The sequence below is a fragment of the Zosterops lateralis genome (genome assembly GCF_965231275.1).
Source record: "Zosterops lateralis genome assembly, chromosome: 3".
Taxonomy (NCBI): domain Eukaryota; kingdom Metazoa; phylum Chordata; class Aves; order Passeriformes; family Zosteropidae; genus Zosterops; species Zosterops lateralis.
Genome location: NC_139764.1, coordinates 28,705,011 through 28,732,051, shown reverse-complemented (window position 1 = coordinate 28,732,051; position 27,041 = coordinate 28,705,011). Strand labels below are relative to the sequence as shown.

Sequence of the window (27,041 nt, the reverse complement as noted above, 5' to 3'; positions counted from 1 at the left end):
ATGGGATAGTGATAGTCTGAGAACCTAGACAGATTATGGAAGAGAGATTGATAACCTTTTCTAACTTGCAGCAGCTCAGTTTGAAATGCTTTCAGGAATAGCAGCTGTGAGAGATAGCAGCCTACAGTGAAGAGCAAATAATATTAAAAAAAATTTGCTTCTGTTCCCACCTAGTAAACGATAATGGAACAGAAGAATCATCCCCTGTGGGCAGGTGAGCAGAGATAAATTAGAGGTGACAGCAGGTACATGAACTATGGATTTGTACATAATAGGTAAATGTAGCAAAGCACATGCCACTGCAAGCTCAGGGGCCTGTGTGGGTGTTGCACATGAGCTGGGCAGTGTGAGGGTGCAGACCTGATCTCTGGTGCCCCAAAATGTCAACCAGTGTCGTGTCTGTAACTGGCAGCAAGGCACTGGGAGAGGGGCACACACACATTGAGGGTATTTTAGTGTCCAGGGTGTGTCTGTGTGGCGAGGTGTGTTTTGCAGTGGAGACGCTTCCTTGGCACTGGATGGAGGGTGACTCTGTGGCCATGTGCTTGTGAGGTCCAACTGCCTCTGCCCTAGACCAGGCTTGGCCAGCTCGGAATGCAGAGACCTGTCTTCCAGTGTATCTAAAATACTGCCAGTCTTCAATTCTCCAGGCCATCTTGGGATGAGGGTTAAAAGTTGTCATTTATTCCTGTTTTTCTTCTTCCTTGACAAACCTTTACATGCAGTCTCTGAATGGGATTAGTGGAGCTGAACTTATCTTAACAGCAGTAGGTGGGTAGAAGACACCCAGGGCTTACAAGTTGTGTCTCAAGGATCATGTTGGGGCTGGCAGAAAGGAAGGAAGGATTTCAAAGCCAATCTGATAACCTGGCTGATCAGAGAGATGTTTTCTGCTATGTAAAAGTAAGAATTTTAAATCGGAACATAAACCTCTTGTGCTCTTGCCTTGATCTTATCAATGTTGAGAACGCCCTCTGCTTGGACAGGGGCCAGATCCCTCGAATGACTTCCCTGTCTCTTATCTCTTACTCGGAACCCTGAAAGACCACTGCAGAAACATGCTGGCTTTTCTTCTCCTAAAACAAGGGACCTTTTCAGCTTGGAGCTGAACAGGAGATATGCTGGCCAGAGCCTTCTGGGCAGATGCCTGAGCTATTCACGATTGCTAGGTGACAGAGCAGTATTGGTGCAAACCTCTGGTTCTGGCTGCACAGCACAAAGTAAATAGTTCTAAAAAATCAGAAGGTTCAGAATGTGTATGCATGCATATATATATATATATATATATATATATATATATATATATATATAACCCCCACAGATGTTGCTCCTTCCATCACAGGCTCCCAAGGAGCTGTGCAAGCATTTAGCAATGGATGCATATAACTGTGGAGATAAATACCATGATTGCAATTTCAGAGTGAGTTACACTGAGAAACCAGCAGAAAGTGTGACTCACCTGAAGAGAGATAGGATGAGGAGAACTTTAATCCGTGGTTCTAGAGCTGTGTCCTTATTCATACTGTATCATGAGTATAAACAGCTTGGGCATCTCAGGCAGCAGAAATCCCAAACTGCAGTTTGCTGACCAAACCTTCCTGGTTATTTCTAGTATGTGACTAAGTATCTAAAGCTGACCCTGCTCTTGAAATCAACAATGGCCTCCCTGGCCAGTCACAGCCTTGGATTGCTTTATGGTCAGAAGCCCCTCATGGAGATTTTGGCCTTCTGGTTTCCCCAGTGGTGTCTTGTCTCCAGCTGATGGGCATGCCTCTGCTGAGCAAAATGGAGAAGGCCCTCTGCTAAGTGGAAGTACAAATATCCTTTTGGGTATCCTATGCTCCTCCCAACCCAACCATTGAACTAGCTGCTGAAGATGATAGTTGGTCCTGGAGAACCCGAGCCCTTGTTCTGAATAATTCCTGACAAAAGACTTTGTCCAGAGTTTCCTTAGTGTGGGGAAGGATCCAGTGTAGCCAAGGGGGCAATGCCTCTGTCTATTAAAAACTACTCCAAATATCTGGCTTTTACTGGATTTCAAGCAAAAGGCTAACCAGCCTTTAGCCTGCAATAGCAGGTAGAAATGGGACTGTCATGTCTCTCTTCTGTTTCCTTAAGGATAAGAACTTTTATTGCTTCCTGCTTTTCATAAATTCCTGCCACATGTGCCCTCACACCTGTTGAATCATGTAAGTGCCCACAGAACAGACTTTGTGGGATAACCAAGAGCTCTGTAATCCACACAGCACCATGAAAGTAGCAAGTGGTTGGTGAGTGAGGAAACTGACTTCCTATTTTCAGCACTGTTCCTGCTTTGTGGTCTGATGTGGTTGTGGGTCTGATTTAAGAACAGGAGGAGATGGGGAGTGGTAGAAACAAGGTGCAGCCCAGTTGTTTCTGGGAGAGCCTTGTGTGTCAGTGGTGGCTGTGGCCAGTGGCACTGTGTGGCTCAAGGGAGTGGAAAGTGGCGAGACACGCTTCACAGAGAGAGGGTCAGATTTAATGATGTCTGGGTGATGGAACAGAGAGAGATGTAGGGGATGGCACAGGGTCACAGAGAGCCACTGTTTTCTGCCAGAGCTTTGAGTCCAAGATGGCTGATAAGGCACATCTGCTCACTGTATCCAGGCCCACTGCAGTTGTTCCTGTACCCTCTTTGTTCGCGTGGCTGTGGGAACCTGGCACCCGTTGCCTCCCCACTCCCTAGAGTTGTGATCCTCTTTTCCCACACACCTCTCCCATAATACACCCACTTCTTGCACTTGGCTTCCACAGGTGGGGTGGTTTGTCCAGAGGCAAGTGCACTCTGTCAGCATGTGTTCGCAGCCTGCTCATGCCAGGCTAATTAATCCTCACTTTGCAGGTTTAATTTGTGTACCCTTCAAGTTGAAAGCAGCGTGCTGCTCTGTGCCAGCCTGCCTGGCCAGAGGGAATCTGCTTGCCCTGGCCTCATGCAAACTGGAAGCTGCACACGCCCAGGTAGGCACCACGTGCAGGCTCTGTGGGAAGCATGGTACCTGGGGCTCCTGGCCCCAAGGGAGGAGGACTGTGAGGCATCTGGTGTGATCTCTCTGAAAGGAGGGTGTTCCTGCTACACAGCAAGGGCTGGAACAGGGAGGGTGGAGAGGAAGGAGAGATTGAGGTAGTGTCACGTGTGTATAGACCAAAACGAAGGGCTCTACTCAGATGCACTTGAAGATTTAGTGCCAGATTGTGCCTTGTCTGTGTCAGTTTGTTTGGAGCTACTCTTGTGCCTGCCTCTTCTCCTGCTCAGGCACATGCAAACTGCAGTATTTGCAGGAACTGCTGCAGGTATGCAGGAAGCACAGGCAATTTCTTACCAGACAGAAAAAAGTGGGTGCAAGACACAGCTCACTAGTAGGGAAATACGGGTTCATTCACTTGTTCCTAAGAGATTGTTTTGCCTTCAGAGCATGATCTTTACTGAGACCCTGGAGTGGTGAGTTCCCCAACTTGGCCAGGGAGCAGTGACAGACTGCCCCTCTGAATGACCCATCTGTCCCTTTTAATTGTGCAGCCTCTTTCCTTCAGGTTGTCAGGCAGGCAGAATCAAAGCTTGCAGTCAGCTTTGTTAATGACTTACCTAAAGATGTGTGAGTGAGAAGAAGAAAGGCTTATCATGCTGTTGCCAGCAAGGGCCCAGAGCTGAAACTGGCTGATTCTGCTTTTGGGCAAATGACCAACAAGCATCTGCTAGGCCATTTGAAGTACCTTCCAAAAAGGTTCAGTGTTGTCTGTCTGGTGGCACCTCTGTAAGTCTGGTAGTTGCCACCTGACAACTCTGCACACACATTTGCAAATGTTTGATTTTTTAAATATATTTTTTTTAACCTTTCTAAGAGGAACAGTGATGTGTTTGTAAACCATTGAACTGAGCTTTGCAATGTGGTGGTATGAAAAGAAATAGGTGTTAGGCAGCCTTACATTGGTGATGGCAGACAGGCCTTTCAGTCTTTTAGGGGATGGTGATAAAAAACATAAGAAAACAGTGCTCACTGCAAAGTTTTGGGTTCCTTGTCAGAACAACATTTGGAGAGGACCTTTTTTTTTCTTGGAAGAGAAAGGAAAAGAGTAGTCATAAAATGAAGCTCTGGCATGGTCTATTTTGTAACTCTCCCTTGAAATAAAATTCTGTATGAACCTGGGAGTGGAGGACAGACTTTCAGGAGGAGTTTGCCATTGAAAAGTTCCTCCTTGAGCTGCTCCAGGTGTGTGACTGGAATAAATTGTTAGAGGCCCTATCAGAGTTAATGAATAAGCAGTTAAATGTGAATTGTTGCTCCACTGGAGGAGCTGGTCCTGTTTGCCAGCGACTATTTCTTGAAAACTGCCTGAAGCAAGACTGTAATTGAAAAGAAATCGCCTCTCATCAGAAGGTTGAAACACCTAGAAGTTAATTAATTCATCCCAGCTGCCTGGCTGTGGTGTACTGTTGTGGCTTAACCCCACAACGAAGCTGCTAACTTGCTACCCTTGTGGGATGGGGGAGAGAATTGGGAGGGTGAATGTGAGATGGCTTGTGGGGTGAGATAAAGATGATTTAATAGAGAAAGCAAAAACTGCACACAAGCAAAGCAAAAGAAGGGATTCATTCACTGCTTCCCATGGGCAGGCAGGTGTTCAGCCACCTCCAGGAAAGCAGGACTGCATCATGATTACTTGGGAAGGCAAAACACCAGCTTATGCCATCATATGGTATGGAAAAGTCCTTTGTCCCGTTTGGGTCAGATGTCCTGGCTGTTTCCTTCTCAGCTTCTCATGCCCTTCCAAACCTTCTCTCTGTCAGGGCATGAGAAGCTGAGAAGTCCATAACTTGGCATAAGCACTGCTTAACAGACTGATATTTTTAGTTATTGCTGTCACCATTATTCTCACCCTAAATCTAAGCCCCAGGATACACCAGCCTCTAGGCAGAAAATTAATTTTATCTCAGCAGTAACCAGGACATGTATGTATTATGCATTGGAAAAACTGAGGCAGAGATGTAGGGAAGTGGCCTGATCAGAATCATGTTAGGAATTACAGATGTAACTAGGAGCAGGCATGAGGGTCCCCTTCCCTTGCTCACAGCTGATGGCTTCACACATCAAAGTTGAAGAATGAAGAAGTTTATTTTCTAACACTTATCAGGGGTGAGAGGAAGGACGACAAAGTGCAGTTAAATCAGTGCACCTGTACATGTTCCTCTGTGGAGTCTGATAGCCTTTACTCTTTCTGAGCACTGCCTGAATATTGGTGCTACCTCTGGCTCTGCCCACTCCTGGGCAAGGCAGCTGTCCCACAAACAGGCAGCATCCTAGGCAGGCATCTGTCCTTGCCAAAACTATCCTGGGGATTTATTCCTTTCCACACAGGGTGGTGGTGGGAATCGGATGCGCCTTTACAACTTGCAATTACATGGTGCCTTTCATCCCAAAGGGCTTTTAACAAGTGAGTCTGCAGACTGCAAAGGGATCATTCACCCACCACTGGAAGGCAGCATCCTTTAAACGGAGCTCAGCAGCATTACCCAACCACGGGGGCCCAGGAGTAAAAAAGAAGGGCCTCCTGTGCTGGATTGGCCTTGAGTAGGGACGTGTTGGCAGAGTGTACAAGCTGATCTGGTTTTGAATCCCACCAGGATACTAAAGCTCTTAAGAAAGAGGACCAAAGAGTCCTCTTAATTTTCCATCACCCCTAGCACACCACTCCCTTCAAAGACATTGTTGTGTTGGGTAACTGCATTTCCCCATCCTATGGGGATTGTCATTCCCACAGCTGGAAGCTCACTTGGACCTGTGCTCACTTTGGCTTTGTCCAAAGAGGAGAACTGTGATTCTGTGGAATCATGAGACCAATATCATGTTACTGTCTGCATTTGGGATATTTTCCCAGACTTCATATGAAGTGAGGGACCTGTTTCTAGGAGGAATATGACTTCATATGAATAGATTCAGCTTTACATGTTTGTCTTTTTCCTATATACTTTTTCCTTGATGAAATGTGCAGTTATGTTACAGATGGGTTTATGGAACCCATTGTTGTTGTGCATTTGTCTGTTTTCTGAGAGCTGCTGACAGGATTGAAATTGGCATTTCTTCTGTGATGTTTAATCTTATGGGCCTTCTTTGAGGCACCTCCCTCCACTCACTACATGTAGGTGTGCTTCTTTGTTAATACACTTCAGATATCTTTCAAACCTGGTTGTTTATTTGCTCCCCTGTATTTAAAGGTGATAATGCTTTTGGTGAGAACCATTCATGTTGGCAGGAGTAGGCACATGTACGTGGGTGAAGAGGCATCCTTGACCAAGGTGATCCGTGCAAAGTTGCTTGAAACATGTAAAATGAGTTTACCTCCCTTAGGAGCTCATCTAACTCAAGCAAGGTGTGCAGTGGGGCAGTGTGGGTATCTTTAGGTGCTGAAACTACCTTGTGTTCTGGGCAGTTGTACAAGCCAGTGATGAGCTTGTGCCTTAGACCATCCCCTGGATGCTGTGAAGTTCTGGCCCTGCATGGCTTGAATTACTTTACAAGCAGGCAAGATTTGTGTGAGTGGAACAGCCCTCCTTGTGATTTCCAAGTCAGGAGGAGTCTGTGTGTGCACAGAAGGATGTGGACAAGTGACGGGGAAGTTCCTGTGTACTGGAGAGAACCTGAGGTGTGTGAGGGCAGGTGAGTATGTGCAAGTGAGCACGTGTGTTTGACAGAGTGTATGCCTGAGCCTGTGTGCTCTCCTGTGGCAGCTCAGTGAGTCTGACTCGGGCCATTCTCCAGCTGTGTAAATACATTGCTTAGCAAATTGAGGGCTCTGGTTAATGATTTCCATTAGCACAGGGCCCATATTAGGCTCCATTCTGTGAGCGGTACCCAGCTGTCCGAATGCCATTAGAGTGAACACATGAGCCTTTAATGTCAAGTGCGTATTGTTTGTGCTCTGAGGAGCCTCTGCAGGAGCTGGCCTGGGGTTGCTCACCAGGGGCTGTCAGGCAGGTTTATGGCAAGCTCCCTGGGGACCTACTGTGGCAGCAACAACTCTTAACACCCTTCTGTAGTCAAGGCAAAGTCCCAGGCATGGTGTGCCCAGGGAGGAGGGTGTGCTGGCTAGGATGCTTGCCCAGACTACAAGGAGGCAGCTGGCCCAAGCAACAGGGTGGCAGGAACGTGTTCCCTTCTCTGGCAGCTGGCTCTATCCGTTTTTGTTCTGGAAATACATCTAACAGATCTTTGCCTTGTGCTACTCATCAGAACCAGACCACCACATGCTGTGATCCCAAATGGTGTCTTGGACTAAGCCAGATCAGGCCTGGTCATCCCTAGGGCTGGGTATGAACTCCAGTCTAAAAATGCTCCTCTGCAAGACGAGAGTTGAGGGATTTGGAGATTTCTTACCTCCAGCAAAGGCAGTACCAGAGGGGCTGCCTTGTCAGTCAGGGAGCAGGTGCACGAGGATGCTGTATTGCTCAGGGTTGTAAAGGAGTGCACATTGGTCAGGTGTTGCTGTGGATGAGGGCAGTCAGGTTACTGCCTCTCCTGTTCCTGTCTGCAGTTGGGCACAGGCCCTTCCTCACTCTGCCCTTGTCTGCTGTTGTTGAAAGCCAGTGGTCATCTTGTGGCTGCTTGAGAGGTGCCATGATGAAGAGGCAGGATTGGCTGCATTTTGAGCCTCACTTGCAGCTGCCTGACTACTCATTAATCTTGGCATCTTCCTGTGTCTTCTCACATCCCTGACCTTCAGCCTCAACCCTTGTTCTGTGCCCATTGTCCTGGGAAGGCTCTTTGCCCCACACATTGGCCCCAGAAGAAGACCCAGAGAGAAACCATAGCACAGCTTTCCACTCAAAGCCTGGTGAGTCTTGTAGATGACTTTTGTTTGTCCTTTGGACCTGTCTTTCCCCAGCCTCTTCATCTGCTGTCTGCCAAAAATGAACAGATTCAGCTGCCTTCCCTAATCCTGTCTGGCATTTCAAAATGGAGGAGACTGCCAGGTTCTTTGTTCCCATTCCCTCTTGGCACTGGCAGGGGACCTTCTCTGTTCTAGAGAAGGACAAATGTGCTGATTTATTCTGCCCCTTAGCTTTGAATAGGGGTTGCTATGTTACCCTCCAGCTCTGAGGCCTGCCAGAGCATACACCATATATAACCCCACAGCAGGTGGCTATTGAGTAAAGGCCCTTAAATCTGCCTCTCTTGTTTCTTATGCTGCTGGCCAAGGTGTCAGGGGGATGTAGCAGGGCATGATTTGCTGGCTGAAACTCCAGGCACAGATGATGCCAAGCACCATGTTGGCATTTTCTATTCTCAAGTGCCCATCTTAATTTGCAGAAGAGATACCAACTAGGCAGAACATGCTGCCCACACTACCTTTTAGAGGTCTTTCCTGACACGAAGGCTGCTGCCCCATGTACTGAGCTGTGACCAGGAACTTGGAGACAAGAGGATTCCAGATCTTGCTGCAGTTACTGCAGCACCCAGGCCCTGGCTTGGACACTTCCTTAGCTGACTCTGATTTTCTGTGTGTGTTTGGGTGAGACAAACCAGCTGAGCAGCTTTTTGGGGATATTTGTGTGTTATTGTCTGGTAATGACAGGTGAAAACCCAGGCAGAGAAGAGGTGGAGGCATCAAAACATCACCTTGCCGTGCTGTTAGGTGGTTGCAGCTGTGTGATAGACCTGAATCTGAAGTGCTAAATGAACCTCTGTCTTCTGTGAGACAGCAGAGTTGGTAATTGTTCCTAAAAAGCCTAATTCTTTGAGGAACAGTCCCACAGTGCGGGCTAAGCAAAGGAGACCGTGGTTCTAGTTAGGAAAGGCCTAGAAAAGGAACATAATACCAGAGCCCAGTCGGAATCACATAGAATGTTAAGAGCTCAGCCCATCAGACCAGGCTGCTCAAGGCTTATCCAGCCTCACCTTGAACATTGTCAGGGTTGGGGCATTCACAGCCTCCCTGGGCAAGATGTTCCAGCGTCTCACCACCCTCACAGGAAAGAATTTCTTCCTAATATCTAGACTAAATTTCCCCTCTTCCAATTGGTACCCCTAACTCCTTATCCTGTCACTACAGTTCTTGAGGAAGAGTCTCTCTCTGGCTTCCCTGTAGACCTTTTCCAGACACTGGAAGTTTCCTGTGAAGTCTCCATGCTACCTTTTTTCCCTCCAGGCTGAACAGCTCCAAATTTCTCAGCCTGTCTTCATTGGGGAGGTGCTTCAGTCCTCTTAACAACTTCATGTCTTCCTCTGGACTTGTTCCAACAGTTTCATATCCTTCTTCTGTTGGGGACTCCACAGCTGGATATGGCATTCTAGGTGGAGTCTCACCAAGAGCAGAGTAGAGGGGGAGAATCACTTCCTTTGACCTGCTGGCCATTCTGCTTTTGATGCAGCCCAGGATTCCCTTGGCTTTCTGAGCTGTGAGTGCATAGTGCCGGCTCACATTGAGTTTTTTATCAACCTCCACTCCCAACTCCTTTTCTGCAGGGCTGCTCTCAATCACTTCTCTGCCCAACCTGTAGGTTTTTAGGTTTTTTCTAACCTGTTTCTCATGGGGTTTTTCCTAACCTCTTTGAAAATAGTGGTAAGCCATAATTCTTCCCAAGAATGATGGAAGTGAGATGAGAGTAGGGGACATTTACATGAGTTTCTGAGCTGCTGAACTTCCCATATATTCCTTGGGAGTGAACTCTACAGAATCATGATTAAACGCTCTCCTGGACCATAGAGCAGCAAGACCTCCTCTCCTGGCCAAAAATTATCAGTGAAGTAACTGTCCCACTAGGGCTTCTGCTTGCATAAGGAAAGAAACAAACCAAAAGTCCTGAAAAGTAAAAGGAAAGCTCTTCATGTTTAACTTGTTTAACTGGGTGGAATAACTTCTTTGGCACCAAAATTCCTCTGGGATCCACATATCCCAGCACAGCCTAGTGGAAAACAGCATTTTTGTCCTGACACAGTGCAGGGCTATTTCTGGCCTCCTTATTCTGGACATGCTCTGAACACTGGGAGCATAAGGGGAGAGAATGGTCTTTAGTGGCCATGGTAGAAACCAGTGTGTAAGGTCTTAAGGGTGGAATCTTTTCCTCCAAGTATCTCAGAGCCATTCCTCATCAAACTGTATAGTCTGGAACCAAAAGCCTGGAGGGTTTCAGCATGTCTGGGACAATAGGAAAAAAGTGATTTGTAAATCCTTATTGGAGAGCTGCTGAAAAATGGGGCTGAAGAATGCATTTCCAAAGATGACTTTGTTTGTCTCTATGCTCTAAAAGTGTATTAGATATTCAAGGCCAAGTGAATTTAGCTTTTCCATGTGATACCTTTTGGTAATGATGCTTTCCTGACTGGTACTCTAATGCATCATGGATATCTTGTTTCACTTAGTGGCTACGGGTGCCATGGGCCCTAGTCATGTGGATCCTAGGGACCTCAGTCCTGGAGGAAGGGAGGTGTCCCTGCTTTTTATCATGAAGGGTAAGAGCAAGGATATGAGCAAAATGCTTCCACTGCTTATGTTGGTGCCATTTGCTGCACGTGCAAGCATGACCACCCATTCAGGGAGGTGTAATTATATCAGAGAGGGGGATGACAAAGCACTCAAGGCAAGAACTTCACTGTTTGCAGCTGCTGTGAGCACTGACTTCATGCCTCTTCTTATTCCCCTGCAGAGCATCAGCGGAGGCCGCCCGCCGCCCCACTTTCTGTATGACCCCTCCACTTTTGCCTTCCGTTCCCTCAGCACCTTGAAGCCGCTGAGCCCCATCGCTCCAGTGGAAGAACCGTCATGTGCCTACTGAAGGAGTTTCTCCAAAAAAACCTCAGGAACTATCAGCCAGTGTCCTGCCTGGCAGGGGGAAGGGGAGGTGGTGATACCCAAGGGGAGGGGTGGGAGAGGAAGGGGTGAATGGCACATCTTTGCAATGCAGCTGCTCTGGCAGGAGGAAGTGAGTGGCTTGGTAGCAGTGCCTGTTCTCATACCACTGATGGATATGAGCAGTGGCAAAGGGCGTGAGTTTTGTCTTTCAGGGCAAAGCAAACCAGTCAGGTCCACAAACCGCAAGAACTGCCACCAAGGCAGTGTCAAACATGAGGATGGTGGTAACTGAAGATATCCGGGAGGTGTTCAGGGGTTAGTATGACCTGCATGGCAGCAGGGATGAGTGATTAAACTGTGAAATCAAATCCAGTCAGTTTCCCAAGGATACCTGGGTCTACAGTGCTTTGCTATAGACCTGGCACTTCTCCCTCTCAGAGGTGAGCTCAGGATTGGAGAAAGAGGTTATACAGAGCTGCTTGCAAAACAGGAAGATCCCTCTCTGAGATTGTTATAATTGCATTCAAGCTCTCTTAAGTTGAAAACCCTAAGACAGGGAGGTGTGTGGAGGAGTAACTGGCTCATTTAGCTGTGCATTCCAGATGATCTGCTGGCAGTTCAATGATCTGTCCAAAAAGAGATTGAAATGGGAGAGTGAGACATCCATATGTAAATCTGGGGTTAGAATAAAACTCTGTTGAGCCATGCAGGAAAATGCAGCACCCACCTTCGGTCCTCTCAGCATTATCTAAGAGAAGAACTCGAGGGTGTGGTCATGGATCTCCTCTCTGCTGAGGCAGTGTATGTTCTGGGGTATGTAACACTTCTCCATAGTATTGTCCCACCTCATGATGGTGGAGGTAACTGCTACCACCAAACTCAAACCAGTTTAATGTCTCCAGCAAGCTTTCCACTCCCCTTGTTTGGGGTAGCTGTTAAATTCAGGTACACACTTCTGGTATCAGTGGAACAATATTCCCAGATGAACCAAGGAATGGGAAAAAGCAGTCGATTTTGTGGCTGTTGATGGAAGAAACAGGAGGGGAGTTTGAGTGAAGGTGGCTGACATTTCTCCAGAGACAGTTCTGAGGCTGTTGGGAGCATGCTAGGCCTTGCTACCACTGATATTTGACTGGGGTCTGTCCTCAAGGCGTGTGTGTGTTTTGTGCCACAAGGCAGGAGTGAATAGAACAAGCTCTTGCCTCTCCTGTTGAGACAGAGGAACAAGGCCTTTCCTCTTGCTGCACCTGGTGGAGAGAGTAACCTCTTTGTGTAGGCATTCCCCACCATGAGCCTGTATCTGAGTGCAAGGGGAAGCAGGTGGTTACTGTTTGTCCAGGTCAAGAGGAGCAACTGTGAGTAATACAAAATAATTTTTGGTTTTTTAAATCTGCCTCAGTGTAGAGTCTTGATGCTGCTTTTCAGTTGAGACCAATGGTCAGTCCAGCTGCCAGTAGGAGGCTACCCAGTGGACTGTTCTGGGCCCTTCACTGACACCCCTGGGGAAAGTCCAAAGGCTGTAGGCTTGGGGACCTGAATCCTCCACCCCACCCTCTTCTCCCTAACTCCTGTCATTCAGGCAGGCAGAGCAGCTGGGCAAGGTGGTGAGGGGATGTGTGTCCTGATGCTGTCCCAGCTCTGCCTGCTCTTTGGCTCCAGACTGTTACAGCTGGGCCACCCTCTGCACCAGCACCACCTCCAAGAGGACACTTGTATTTACTGGTGAGGGACCTCTGGCAGACCATTGTGGTTCCCTGCAAGTCCCTATTTCCAAGAGAGCGCGGCTCCTCTGCTGAATTCTCCTGCCCCTGTAGAAATTTTGCTTATCTTGTTTTGATGGCACACCTCAGCTTTTTAACTGCTGCCAGATCAAGCTGACCAGTGCAGGACAGGAAGCATTGCTCCTTTGGACCAAATCCCTGTGCTCAGGAGATGGGATAGCCATAGCCTGGTACCCATCTGAGAGGCACATTCCTTGTGCCTGTGGCTGCGGTGGCAGCCCCTGCATGGCCCTGCAGCCTCAGGCTTTGCTCAGCAAGAGCTGCCGAGGTGCTGGGGCCCAGAGGTGTGTTCCTGCCAGCCAGCAGGTGGGGCAGGATGCCTTGCCCCGGTGGGAGCAGGGAACATGGATGTCCTGCCGATATTGTTGCCTTTTACTACTTTTGTAACTTTTTTCTGTCTTTTCTTTTTCAATCAGAAGAAAAAAATAAAAAAAAATTTAAAAAACTCACAATGAAATAAAGTGTAACAGCTGCTATATTCACACCTCTGGTGGGTCTGGTACGTTTGGCATCTTCTGGGTGTTTGTGGGCAGGGGTATGGAGGGGGTGGAGTAGAGTGAGCATTGATTGACACAGTGCAGCCAGTCCCAAGCACTCCACAATGCAAGGAGGCCATGTCTGCAAGCAAATGGCTTTGAAAATGAAGAGCTTTTCCAAAATGAATGCCAGGTTCTTTGTATGTGCAGCTGCTCCATTTGGGGTATGGTATACTGGTATGGTGTATTGCCCCTCACTAGTGCTTCCCTCCCTGAGGTGGTGCTTTGGCTTTTGAGTGACTTGCATATTGCTTGGGCAAGTCAAATGTAGCCTGACTGGAGGTTTCCAGCCCTGCCCAAAACAGAAGAGTGGGTAACTACCCAAATGGCCTTTGGCTTGTCATTTTAACTTCAAGAAGTCTTGTATATCTGTCCTGAGATTCTCCACAGCCCTTTTGTTTACAGCCAGAGCACTTTTCCTTCTCCGTAATTTAGGTATACTTCACCTCTTCCTCTGGATTTTGCTCTAAATACTCCATCTTGGGTACTTGTAATGTGCATTCCCCACCCCTTGTTGTCTATTTGAGCTAATTCCTGTCTCTCCACCCCCGCCCCCCCAACTCTGTATCTTCACCATCAACTCACAAGGCTATTACCTATGTCCCCTTTTCCAAGGCCTCCTGAGAGATATTAACATAAATTCCCTTAGCAGTCCTACTTAGATTCATTCCCAGGAAGCCTTTTCCATTCTTCCCTCCAAGCTCTGATCTCTTCTAGGCGTCTTGCCATCTCACTTATCTTGAAATCCTCCCCTCTCTGTCAGCTGCAGCTTGTTAATTGGCCTTGGCCAATTTTGCAAGGGTTGTACAGTGACTTGCTCTTGTACTTTCCTTACAGAATGCTTTTCTCTGGGATGTTTCTTCCAGCATGGGCTGATCCCTCAGTGCACCCAACCTTGGGGCCCCAGATGCTGTTCAATTCCATGGTGGGTGGCTATGACTCCACAAACCCTGACCATCTGTAGGCCTTTGACAGATCAAGCCTGTGTAAGTCTATTTTGTATATTCAGAGAGAGGAATGCATTGACCTTTGATCTGCTAGGCCAGAGGTATGGACACCTAGAGCTCCAAAGCCAAGGTACACTAGTGAAGGGTGGGAAGCTGGCACACAGCTTGGCATTGCACAGCCAGCCCATTGACCAGGGTGAGCTGGGGGTAGAGTTGCTGCTGCCTCTGGGGCTGTTGTCTGAGCCCCCAGCATGTGTTTGGATTTAGTTTAATTGTGCCCACCCATCATCTCTCCTTGCAAGCTGGGCCTCTGGGTTAACTACAAAATAGGACAGTTTTTGTGATGAAACATGGTGATAAACTGCAACGTGGTAACAACTCTGAAGCTCAAAGAAAGCAGGTTGTAGGAGTATTCATGAAGATCTTACAAGGTACTTTTCAGCTGTAGTTACCAATGTTACTGACAAAAGGAGTATGAGGATGTTGGCCTCCTTTGGATGCCAGACTCTGGCATGTGGGAATGGTTTCCCAAAGCCCACTGCTGGAGATACCAGCAGAAACCAGGGCAATGAGAGCTGAGCTGTGGTCTTTGAGCCACAGTCCTTGCCGTGGCGACTGCCCCCCATTGCTGCCTCTGGCATCCATCAGTCCAGGGTTGTTCACCTCTGTGGCTTCCAAACCAGCTTGTGCAGACACTTCCTCCTCTCCCAGAGTGGGTAGGGATGCCAGTGAGGTCTGAGCAAAGCACTGTGAGCATTGTCAGCTTGGTGTGGGCCCCTCAGGACCTCTTCTTCACTGCAGCTCCTGGCTTCCCACCAGGTTTGGGTCCTGGCTCAGCAGGGGAGCCTGGAACTTCTAAGCTGAGTCCTTTGTCTGCCCTGAGCCCTCTTGCTTGGAGATGTGCAGGTGTTTCCCTTCAGAGCAGAGAACACCCCGTGGTGAGAGCAGGGCTGTTGTGCCAGAGTGCAGCTCAGCTGTGTTAACCATCTGCAGGAGGGTGAATGAGGACAAGGGCTGTTGGAAGAGCTTGGCTACGGCTTCTCTACGATTTAAGCAGGACCATTTCAGTTAATACTGTTCTCCAATTAAAGTAAATTAATTAGGTTAATGCTATGGCCTTTTAAAAATAACAGGAACCAAGATCACAGCAGTGGCAAAATGAGTTGTTACAGATATACCCTGAGCCTTGGTGAGTCCCTTTGCAGCCAGCACACAAGATTGTCTCTTTGTGTTGTCCAAACATTTTCTGACATATATGTATGTATATGCATGCACACATGTGATATACATACATGTATATTTCTGTCTCACTGTGTTTCATTTGTGCAGAAATCTCTGTCCTCTGACAGTCATCCATGAGCAGAGTGCCCTGTGCTTACCTGGGTCAGTCTGACAGGGCTCTATGTGAAGCCCATTTGTGGCACACTCGTCACTCTGTGCTGCAAAACACAGTGGTGCTTGGAAAATCCCACCACCACCCTGTTTACAGCTGCATGCTGAGTGTTGACCCATGTGCCTGCCTATGAGATTGACTAGGAAAATGGGCAAAACTGGCAGTGCTGCTGGGGCCATGGTTCTCACCCCAGCCTCGATGGAGGCCACTGAAACATGGCTTGGCACAGGAAAAACTGAGAAGCAGAATTTCCAGTTGGACAGACCATCTCATTCAAACAACTTTGGGCTTTCCCTTGCTCTTCCTGAAGCTGCATAGCATGTTGTGGCAAGGTGTGGGGTGGAAGAATGAATTCAAGGGTGTGTGTCAGGTTAGGATTGAATTGGGTATGTGCTGATATGATGTGGGTGTATAGACACAGTGCATTTACAGTGGCATTTATGTGCCTGTGGTGTTTGTATTTATGGTACATTAGTTATATTTTAATGAGAAGGATGTATTGGAAGAGTAAAGATAAAGGGGTGTGCATGCATGCAAATATGGTTCTGGAAGGATGGATGCTGGTGGATGTGCATCTGGAGCATGGGCAAAAGAGCCTGTGCAGGGGAGGGGCGTGAGTGAGGCTGTGTGTTCACAGGTGTCTGCAGGCAGTGATGCATGGAGGACATACAGAGGGGTTATATATGCCAAGGCAAGGGTGGTATTTCTTTCCTGTTTCTGCAGTCTCATCCATTATGGTAATAACTGGCAGACTTTGGCAGTGCATCACACTGCATCCAGTAATGACTGGAAAAGTGAAGAAAAATTTACAAATGCCTGATCTGTGCCCTTGAGGCACTTGGGAGCTATCACCATTGAATAAAAAGAAGCAAGCACCTGGACACCGGTGACTCAAGACAAAGTGATCTCAATACAAATTAGAGTGTGATTGTGTTCTGCTGCTTCTCAGACAAGAACTTCGGGGACATCAAATAAAAGTAGCAGGTGGCAGGTTCAAAGCAAACAACCAAAGGCAGATCTGCACTGAGTGTGGGGTTGCACTGGGGAACCCTGTGCCACAGGATGCTGCGGCTGCTTGGTATTTACACAGCTACAGACTTGAAAAGAAAGAAAGACAAAAAAAGAAAAATACTCCCTAGGAAACTACATGCACAAATGGTTGAGGAGGGTGGTGACAGAGGGGCCTTTCTGGGGTAGGTTACTGTGTCCCAATCCCATCTCTGCCCCCTCCTCAGTGGCAGGATTTGCCCCTGCCAGGGTTCCTGATGGGCCAGTAGCTCCAAACAGGCACATGCACCAGCAACCCTGGCATGCCAGCACTGCCTTGGATGCGTGTTCACTGCCTTTACAATTCCAAGAATTTCTCCATGGGGAGGCCTCAGTGGTGACTTGGCCCTCCTGTGTTTGGTGGGGAGGGTGGGCGTGACCCCATTCACCTACTGTGCTGCTGCTCAGGGAGTGCTTGAAACCTGATCTATCTGCATGGCTGCAAATGGACACCCTACAGATCCTCTGCCCTCAGTGTGTGGGTGCTGGGCCTGCTAGGAGAACCCTGGCTCATCAGGGCTGTCCAGCATCCACCATGTCCCTTGGCCCAGCCAGGCTCAGCCTGAATCATCCGTGGTCGCTGTGTGCAGAGGTTGGTCACAAAGGCATAGCTCAGGCTCAGGTTTCCGAAGTGTGTGAGGTCTGTCCTGGGTGGCAGGCCAGTGTTTATGTGTCACAGGAGCAAAGTGAGTTTGGTTTGAGCACTGCTGCAGGCTTATGATTGGTATGTTATGCATGGAATTATCTTTTGAAACGTAGGAATATGTTAGGAAAGGAAGGACAAGCATCCTCCAGTGATGGGTAACCCTCACGTGGTAAACCTCAACCCAGCAAGCCAAAGAGGATGCAGCTGAAGCAACAAGGCTCTGCAGAAGTAACATCAGTGGTGATGAGAACATTGAATCTTGTTGGTATAGCACCATTTCCTGAGCTAGATTTCAGTGGGCTTGTTCAAGCAAAGGTGAAACAGAAGTGGTGGATGCTTTGAGAAATCACTCTGGCTATAGCTGCACGCCAGCCTGGCAGGACCTGACCACATGTTTTCAGTAAGCCTGGGCAGGATGTGCAGGCAGCTCCAGACACATGAGGAGCCCAGAGATCTGTTTGCTTTTGTGGCTGCTCACATCAGTGCCTGCTGCAATAACAGCTGGGTCTGCTAGTAGGTTGGCCAGAACTGATTGCATGTTCCTATCTGACATGCTTACAGCAGAATAACTGAGGTTGGGTGAGTGGAGGAGCTGAAAGTGCCATGGGTGCTGGATGCCAAGTAGGGAGGTGAATGGAGACAACAAAGGAACGTGGTTACCATCTGCAATGGAAGAAAAGTTGCTTTCTACCAAAGAGTCCCCCTAGGAGCAATGCTTACATTGCCCTGGCATGTCCTGTAGACACTCCAAGGCAGGCTGGTCAGCATCTGTCCTTGGTCTAGTGGCCTGGGAGTGTGCTGGCAGGCTACAGCAGGGGGTGTCACAGGCCTTTGCTCCCCACTGGGGGATGGTGAGTATTGCTGATGTGAGAGCTGTCCTGATGTGCCTGCAGCTCTCCTTTTTCTGCGCTCCTGCAAGTATTTGAAGCATCTTTGCTAAGTTTTTCCAAAATGGATTGCCAGAGTGTTCTACCCTGGGTGGTTTCCTTGCCAGTGGGTGACATTTGGTGATATGTTGGTCAGGGTCTTGCCCAAGGGCAGGCTGCTCAGCAAACCTGGCCTTGGCAGTGCCACCAAGCCAAACATGTCGGGGCCAAACCTCAGTCATATACAGCTCTTGTGAAGCCTGAAAGCTTTTTTCAGATCTTTGCCACAGAGCCTCCACAGGCCCTGTTTTGAACAGAGATGTTTTGTCCTTTCTCGCTTTAAACAGTTCCCCAAAATAAACTCTCTGCTGTTTACCAGCATTGTTTTCTTTCTGGTGTTGAATGCTGATAAATAATCAGACCCATTATATTGTATTCATATCTGCCCTGGTAACAAATAATTACTACAATTACTACCAAATCAAAATGCCTCTGTTTCTCTTGGTGTCATTAGTCTGTCCCAAACATTTTGTTCTTGTGGTTTAAGGTGCAGTAATAACACAGTCCAAGTGCAACACCCGGTTGAGCGGAGCTTCCCAGCACAGCAAGCCTCCCAGCCATGATTGCCTCTGAGATGCTGCTAATTTTCCATCACAGTGTCAGATCCTCTTCTACCGCAGGGAGAGCAACTGCTTAGCCTGTGATTTACCCAATTTATTCCGGTAATAACTGGGCTGGCTGTGTAGCCATCTGTCTGCTCTCTCTGTGCTCCTCCTGCCCCCCAGCCTCCACCACCACATAGACTGAGCTGTGCCCTTGAGGCAGCAGAGGGAAAGCACTGCTTTGCCCAGGCACGAAGCAGGTCTGTGTCCATCGAGAAGGGAACAAATGTTTGTTTGTTGTCCCCCTCTCTGCTGACCACTGCCAGCAGTGGGGCCTGCTGCAGTTATTTCCACCAGGCAGGGCAGGAAAGATCCCTTTTCAGACAGGGCAGGGTGGGTTATCAAGGTTTTGGTAGCACCTTGGCCCTAATGAGGGGAGCTATGACCAGTTTGTGAGGGGAAAACCGAGGTAGAGAGCAGCTGAGGCAGGGACCCAACACAAAGATTGGGGAAAGATACACATTAGCCTGAAACTAAGTCCACAGATATGAAAACCATTGTGGTCAAATGGCTCTGTCTGTGAAGAAAAACATTGTATTGACTGGATCATTATAAAGCCTCTAATTGAAGAGCAGAGTCCTCTCTGCCCTGCAGTGTTATTCAAACAGACCTGCACACAACTCCTTCAAAGCAGATGTCAGCCAGGTTACAGCCCTAGATCAACAGTCATTCAGGATCAGTATTGCTTGAAACCACTGGGTAAAATCAAACATAAATAGAGCAGAGAGCATTTGAAGCAATTATGGTCTTGGGGGAGATTCAGTCTCCCTAATGAAGCCAAGAAAGGGGAGATGATGCATCATGTCTGTAATGCAGTGAGGACATGCAGAAGCTGGATTACTCAGAAAACTTGGAGCAGCACGTATGGTTCCTATTAAATCACCTGACCTTTCCATCTCCAGTGGTATTTTTGGGGCTTTCATTACTGTAGTGCTCTACAAACTGTAGCCTTATGATTGCCCCTGGGAGACAGCAGAATATTTGAAGTAAATAGGCTTTTACTCGTGCACACCAAAATACTGACTTTTCCAGCTATTTTTGAACCCTACTGGTACTGCACAGAGGAGCTGAAATGCAGAACAGAGTAAGCAAAGAATTTAGGTCCTTAGAGGAATTGTTGGTTGCATGAAGACTTTCAGCTGTGGCTGAAATGGAAAGGGAAGCAGGTGGCAGAAGTGTGGGCACTAACCAGAGTGCTTGAGGTAGAAACTGCAGAGTGGTTAACCACCACAATTGATCCCACATGACTGGGATCATCTGAAGCACCAGTTAGAAGAAGAACACGTTCTAGAATTTGTGGCCATGGGAATCCAATATCTTTGTGTCCTGGCCCATAGGCAGTACTGTCTAAACACCATAAGCAAGATTCTCAGAGAGGCTTTACACTTCCCGTTGCTCCTGCAGTGAGCTTTGTCCACATGTGGAAGTTACAGCTGTTCTTCAGGAGAATGGGGAACTGGGGCAGCTGAGTGGCTTTGCCCAGTGCTGGGTTGGGCTATAGGAACCAGGACTACAGCCCTGTCCAGGGTGTGCAGGATGAGACCTGTGAGACCAGGGCTCATTGCAGTGTGTCTGGAAATGCTCTGGACATGAATCAGATGCTTTGGGCTTCTCAGCTGGGGTCATCTGCTGGGTGGTTTCTTGCCATTGTAAGAGGCTGGGTACCATAGACTGAGTAACTCCTCATCTCACCTTTCCAAGGCATCTTGCAGCTGCCTGGCAAAGTTTTAGCCCTTTCCTTACAATAGCCACGCGGAAATTAATCTTCTAAGACCTGTACAGGTTGGAAACCCCCAACAGGGGGTTTGGAGGCTTTGGAGATGTCAGCATTGCCCCTGCCTGATGGCTGAGCTCACGGGTGGCCTGGCTTTGACAATCCTATATCAGCCAGGGGAACAACACATTTTGTGGTTCTGCTGCTGGCACTGCCAAACAATTCACTTACTGCGAAGGAGCAGTATTTATCTTCCCTATGAGAAATAAAAAATTTTTTGATCTCTGAATCACTCTGTTGCTTCCCTTTGTATTAGGTAAATAATTTGGGCTTCCTGGGCTTGTGACAGAAAGAGCAGGGATGGAAATAAACAGGGTGTAGTTCACGTCATCATTTCATGTCATGATCTTGGCTGGGCCATGTTGGGGATGTGCAGCTTTGGTGGGGACTCCCTTCATGGTGAGGACAGAGGGAAGGTTCCATTTCTTTTCAATGCAGTGTCCAGGTGTCCCACCACAGGTGCCAGCACAGACTTGCTCCTGTATCTGTGACCAGCAGAAAGACCCTGAGACCAACATCAGGCAGATGGGGATGTGCCTGAGCTGATCTGACCCTGAACCCAAGATATCCCTTGAAGATGGTGGAACATGTGGAGCTGCCTTCCAGTCAGCAGAGAACCTTGGGGCCTGCAGGCAACATGAGCCTCCTGCTTCTCAGGGACTTACCTGGAGCAGCCACTTTGCTGGTTCTGGGGCAAAATAGAGTTGGGCAGGAGAGTGGCACTGGCCAGGCTGACAATCTGCTGTTCCCATTGTGTAATTAAGTCCTGAAGAGGTAAAGCAAACAGCAAGGATCCGCTTGATTTCTCTTTTCTTTTTTTTTTTTTTTTTCTTTGATAAGCCAAGAGAAAGTGGCAGCAGAGACCCATTTGCAGCTCAGGGGTGTGCAGCAAAGAAGTGCCTATAGCCAAAAGCAGGACTGGTAGTGCCTCAGAGGAAGAGGAGGTTATTCTCCCTGTAGGTTTATAAACTCTTGGCTCACAAGACAGGAGGACAAAGTGCAATGCCAAAGCGACATCATGTTTAATGTCTGGGTCAGAGAAGCTCCAGCTGAGCCCAGGCAGCCCCTTCCACTTCCCTACCCCTTGAGAGCTGGCCGGGAGCCAGGAGCCAGGCTGGCACCTCACCCCCAGCACTGACAGGAAAGTGAAGGAACCGTGGGAAACCCTGGCTCTGGCTGCTGCTGTCAGCCTGGCAGCAGTTGCAGTATGGAGAATATTCCTCTGCCCACGTGCCCTCCCCACCCTGCCATGCTCTGCCTCAGCTGTATGAAGGCAGCAGCAGCCAGCTGTCCCAATGAACAGGGACTGATGGATGAACCAGCCACTCCAAGTGCCTGACTACTGGACAGGAGAACCAGCTACAGAACAGCTGGTGGGAATTGCAGCTGGGTAATCTCAACACTGTGTTACCCCCATGGAGCACAAGAATGTCCCCATTGCATGGGCACACAGAGCACAGCTCTGTTCCATCCTCTGCCAAGGCAGTGCCTGGCACTGCTGGGGCTGTCCCCAGGGGTGATAAGGCAAAGCCATCCCTCACCTTTTCCCTTGTCCAGGGCACTGTGCACCCTGCCATAAAAGCAGCCTTTCCCCATGTGACCCTGCACCTTGCCATTTATTGCACTGCAAGGGTCAGAGGTGGGCCTGGCACTTTCAGGGATTTTGAGATGTGATGCTGCGTAGTCAGTGGGGTGGGCTCAGAGAACAGCAGCACTAGAGAGACTGCAAATCTCTCATGGTACAGTGGCCTATGTGTAATAAAAATCTATCAGTCCACTTTGGTCAAAGCAAACAGAGCCCTTTGGAAAAGCCTGCCTTAAGAGGACATGCTGTTCCCAGAACATCCTACAGCCCCCTGATGATGCTGCAGTTGGTGTCAGTGCACACAGTTAACTGCGGCAGTATTAGCAGCCCCCGAGATTACAAAATCTCAAAGAAGGCCTCAAATCTCACAGCACTGGCTTTAAAAAGATATTAAAAATGGTGCAGTTTGAATTCTGGTTACTCTGGATTTTGAAAACTTTTGGATTTAGCTGGTCTATCTATATTTTCAGGTACCCTTTGAGTTGCAATGGCAAGGTCACAATAATTACAGCAGAGAAAGGAGTGTGTTTCTTGAAGAATATTGAGATTAACATATATTTATATTTACAGGGAGGGGGCTTTAACAGTTCTCTAGGCTCTGAGTCTGTTAAAAATTGCAACAGCCCCTGAAAGGACAATAGATTAACCTCAGACCAATTCACTTCTTTGGTTACTGATCACCTAATCTAAATGAGCAAGTAGTGGACTTGCCTGTTCAAGGACATCTCCACGTTTGCAGATGTGCTGACAAAACACCATTTGCACTGGAAACACTGTCAAGGAGGAGGGAGAAAGTGAAGTGAATCTCAATGCGCAGGAAAGCATAAAGGCAGGCTGATAAATAATCAGGTGGTGAAACAGCTACTTGGCAATAAGTGGCAATAACTGGTGAGGCAATTGCAGTGCAGTAAAGGCCAATAAGAAAATATGATGTCATGCATGGCTCTGCTTGGCCAAAGTGTGCCACTCCCTGCAGAAAACAGCAAAGAACTGTAAAAACAAAATATGTTTCAGCTGGAAACTGAGGCAATAATCAGTATGGTGAAGTGGCAACCAAACTTTTGGTGGGACATTTCTTCTCTCAAGGAAGACTCTGCCACACATCTGCTGGGGAGGCTGGAAGCTGGGACACAGAGTGAACATTGGCTGCCTCTTCATGTGCTCCAGCCTCTGAGGCTGGAGCAAATTTAGAGGGGGGCCCTGAGGGTGTGTTCCAGAGGACCCACAGCCTTGTGTGTTATGGTTCTTTCTCCTCTCCCACCTCCTCCATATCAAACTGGAGAGTGAGCCATCAGGAGATGGAAAAATATAAATATACAGGTTTTAGAGCCTGATGTAATGGTTGTTTGTGGGGAGGAACAGTATAAAAAAAAAATCCTTGCAGGAACATCAGAAGGCCAGACTCAATGTGAAAGTGAAAACCAGGAAAAGAGGCTTGCAAGTCCCTGGTCCCTTGGTTTGCTCCTGATTTTGCAGTTACCTATTACTGCGCAGCAGTCCCTGTGCCAATGGTGTTTCTTGCTGGGCGTCCTCAAAAGCAAAGCCCCTAGAATTGCCAGCCTCTAGTAGTGCTTCCTCTTGCCCCAAATTTCTCCTGTAGGACCCATGGAAGCTGCCAACCCCAGAGACAGCCACTCTTCATAGGGAAAATGGGGTCAGGTTCCATCAATACTTGTGGAATAGTTTGGGGTGAATTACAGAAATATAATGATTCCTTTCATTCTGGAGAACATTTCCCAAGCCTCCTCACTGATCCAGCCTGACGTCAACTCCACCATTGCCTGTCAATCAGCACCAGGTTGCTGTTGACAGTGCGGTGAGAGGCCTTGCCCATCATCACCACTCAGGGTAAAAAATAAAATCGGACCCTTTGAAAAGGAAAATATCCAAAGAAGAGAACAAACAAAGCACCCAGCAGCCCATGCTGGAGATGTTATGAATTGCTTTTGAAGGTGCTTGTTTGCCTGCATAAGGGCAGAAGTGCCTACCTCTAACAATGCTGCAGAAAAAACTCCACCGTCCCCCAAGTTTGGGGTGCTCTGGAGGGCAGCCATGCTGGAATTGTGATTAAGTGTTTGGGCCATGCCTTTCACTGCAGCCTGCCAGATAAATATTTACAGCTGACCACAGAGAAGCAGGGGGGGAAGGAGAGGAGAGACATCTGTAAATTCTTTGGAGCCTTGCTGAGTTTTAATTTTAATTTAGTTCTTTTTTTTTGTTTTGTTTTTCCATCCACACATCATTGTCTCTTTCTCTCAACCCACAGACAGCTAAAGAAAAGAGTTTTGAGAGAAAGAGGTTATTTCTAAAACCTCAGGGGACAGATCCTGCTTGCAGTGACCGTGGCATAAAATCTGGAGCTGTGATAAACCAGTGCTGCAGAGAGCAGACCACAACCTTTGGTTTACTAACTGGCATAAATCTAATGTAACATTATTGATCTCTGTGGATTTACTCTCAGCCTCATTGCCTCCTCCCTTGTTTTCTTCACAGCTCGCCTTATCCATGGGAAGTCACTGCCTCTGTGGCTGCAATATGCCAGTAAATTGCAGTGTTACACCCACTTCTCAATGGTGTAAACGATTCCCTCCGTTTGGCCTCTGTTCTCAAAAGAAAGCAATTCTCTGTGCCCAGTGGGAAAGCATCAGCCACAGCATCGGCCAGAGCATCTCCTCCCACTGCCCCCAGCCTGTCCAGGTGTCCACAGCTGAGCCCTCTAAAGAGGGGGCAACCTAGGATGACTTATATAAATGAGGGTCCTCAACCCTGAGGGCTCTGTGCATCTTGATCTGAGCATGTATGTCCTGCTCAGAAACATATGCAGGAATCTGTAGCTGTAAAAGCCACTGCACCACCCTGTAAACCAGCCCAGATGTGCCTCTCCTTTCATGGTGCACTCAAGGGACCCTTCCAAGTTGAGGCAGGCAGAGATGGAAAGCATTGCTGAGGTTCCCTCACCCCAATGAAAAGTGACCCTTGCAGAGGTCCAGAGCAAGAAGGCTGGTGGGGACAATTGATTTTGGAATGGGGACTGGAGCATGAGTCAACTGCTGCTGGTCCTGATGCACAAGGTGGGAGGATGGTGAGCTCTGGGCCTCTCTGAGAATCAAACATGAATGCGTGCAGTGCAAACCCTGCTCTCGCTTGAGCTCCCAAAGCTTGGTGCAGACAGAGATTGTGCAGGCAGATGAGCCTCCAGTGACAGTGTGGTGGGGCTGCTCACCTCCTTAAAAGCTTCAGACTTGAGAAACTGAGGCCAAGTAATGAGACTCTGGTGGGGGAATTTAATGCTGATCCATTTGGGAGAACAGGGGAAAGAGTTTATACTTTGTTGTAGGTCATATTTGCAAGTGAACTACCAGGATCTCCTCATCTCCTTGTGGTAGCAGCTTGGGCTTGAGGCTTATCCCTGCTCTTATCAGTGACCTTCTGAGTAGCCAAAAAAGTAGCATTTAAAAAAACTTCTGTGATGGCTGCAAAGTCATCTGGGAAGTTACTCTTTCTGTTACTGTCATAAAGCTGCATGGCCCTAAATAGAAAGTGTGGAGGCAAAGGTCTTGTCCCCAGGGCTTTGCAGTCTCAGCACAAAGAGTGCGGTTATAAAGTAAGTCACGGAGTCCAGGAAGGAAATTTATGGCTCAGAAGATGGATAAATAATACGCCAAGATCAACAGCAGTGGCAATGCTGAATTGTACCGAGTGGAGTTTCTCTGCTATTACAGGGCTGTAACAGGCTTGGAACCTTGCACAGAATGAGCCAACTGCTGGAGAGCTGCTGCAGCAGTGAGGGCCTGGCATGGGCACCACCAACTCCTGACAACCTGAAGAGGCTGGGAGAGCCTTTGGATGGGAGAGAGCAGTGCCACTTACCAGGGATGTGTCCTCCCCAGCACGACCTCGCTGCTGGGCTCAGCGCTGGCTTGTGACCAAGATGAGAGGTTCACAGTCACGGTCTCATGCATCACCTCCCAGCAGTGATGTGACCTCATAGGGTGCTCTGACTCTTCTTTTGCCGACCATCTGGAAGCCTTTTGGGCCCCCAGATGTGGTGAGAGGAGGATTGGGCTTTGCGTAGCTCTTGGAGGGTGGAAGGAGACAAAATTCCAAATCTTGGCAGTCTTGTGTAGCTCTTCTCAGCTTTCCCATCCACCTCCTTATTTCTGTTTGACTTTCTTCTCTTCTCTCATCCTGGAAAGTAAAGCCACTCCAGTGTTTACTTTTTCTGTTCCTTGCCTAAGTTGTTAAACATGTCCTAAACATCCTAAACATCCCCTGCCAATGGATAAAAGAGTGGTGGAAATCCATTGGTGGATGTGTCTCAAAGGAGAGGTTGGAAAAACATGTCCAAAGCACTGCAGGGATAGCTGATGCACTCTTGGGACCAGTGATGGACTAAACAACCTCCTGTAGTCTTTTCCTAGTTTCTGAGCTCCTCTGACCCCTAAATTCTATGCTGTATAGCACATGTAGCCAGTGCTGTAATCCCCTACTTATTCTCCATGTCCACTGTCTGAAAGCAGAATGAATTGTTTGAGGGAACATCCCAGCCACCCCCAGCTGCTCCCAGACACTCTACAACCAGCCTCTGTGTGTGACCTGAGACACCAGAGATAAACTTATCCTCCTCTCCTCGGGGTTTGCTCTTTGAATACTCTTGAAGCTCCAACTCCTAGAGGGCTGTGCTTAGACGTAGCTCTCATCTCTTACATCCTCACAGCAATGACAACAGGGCTCCTGAGGGGAGAGGAAAGCTGGTGTGTATCCTTCACAGCAAGAAAGCAAACAGAAGACCTCAATCTTTTGAAAAGAAATCTTACATTTTAAGAAGGATCCTCTGATTTTGGTTTGAAGAATTGCCTGAAGCTTGGCTTTGACAATCCTCGTGGTTAGAAGACCTAGTGTGAGAGGGAGCTGAGAAGCAGCTGGAGACAAGCCCTTCTAAGATGACTAAAAGGAGCCTGGAAAATTATTCTGGAGGGATCCACAGTGGGCAGGGGA

The 27,041-nt window shown here is 48.1% G+C and overlaps 1 protein-coding gene across 3 annotated transcripts in view; it reads left to right on the top strand.

Moving 5' to 3' along the window:
- LOC310907784 (uncharacterized protein) overlaps positions 1 to 13,086 on the top strand; it is a 60,135-nt gene extending 47,049 nt beyond the window's left edge. For all 3 annotated transcript variants that reach the window (XM_083858262.1, XM_083858261.1, XM_083858260.1), the window contains one exon: positions 10,661 to 13,086. In XM_083858262.1, the coding sequence (XP_083714388.1) occupies positions 10,661 to 10,789 (129 nt within the window). In that variant the 3' untranslated portion in view covers positions 10,790 to 13,086. The remainder of the gene's footprint in view (positions 1 to 10,660) is intronic.
- Positions 13,087 to 27,041: the final 13,955 nt, after the last annotated feature.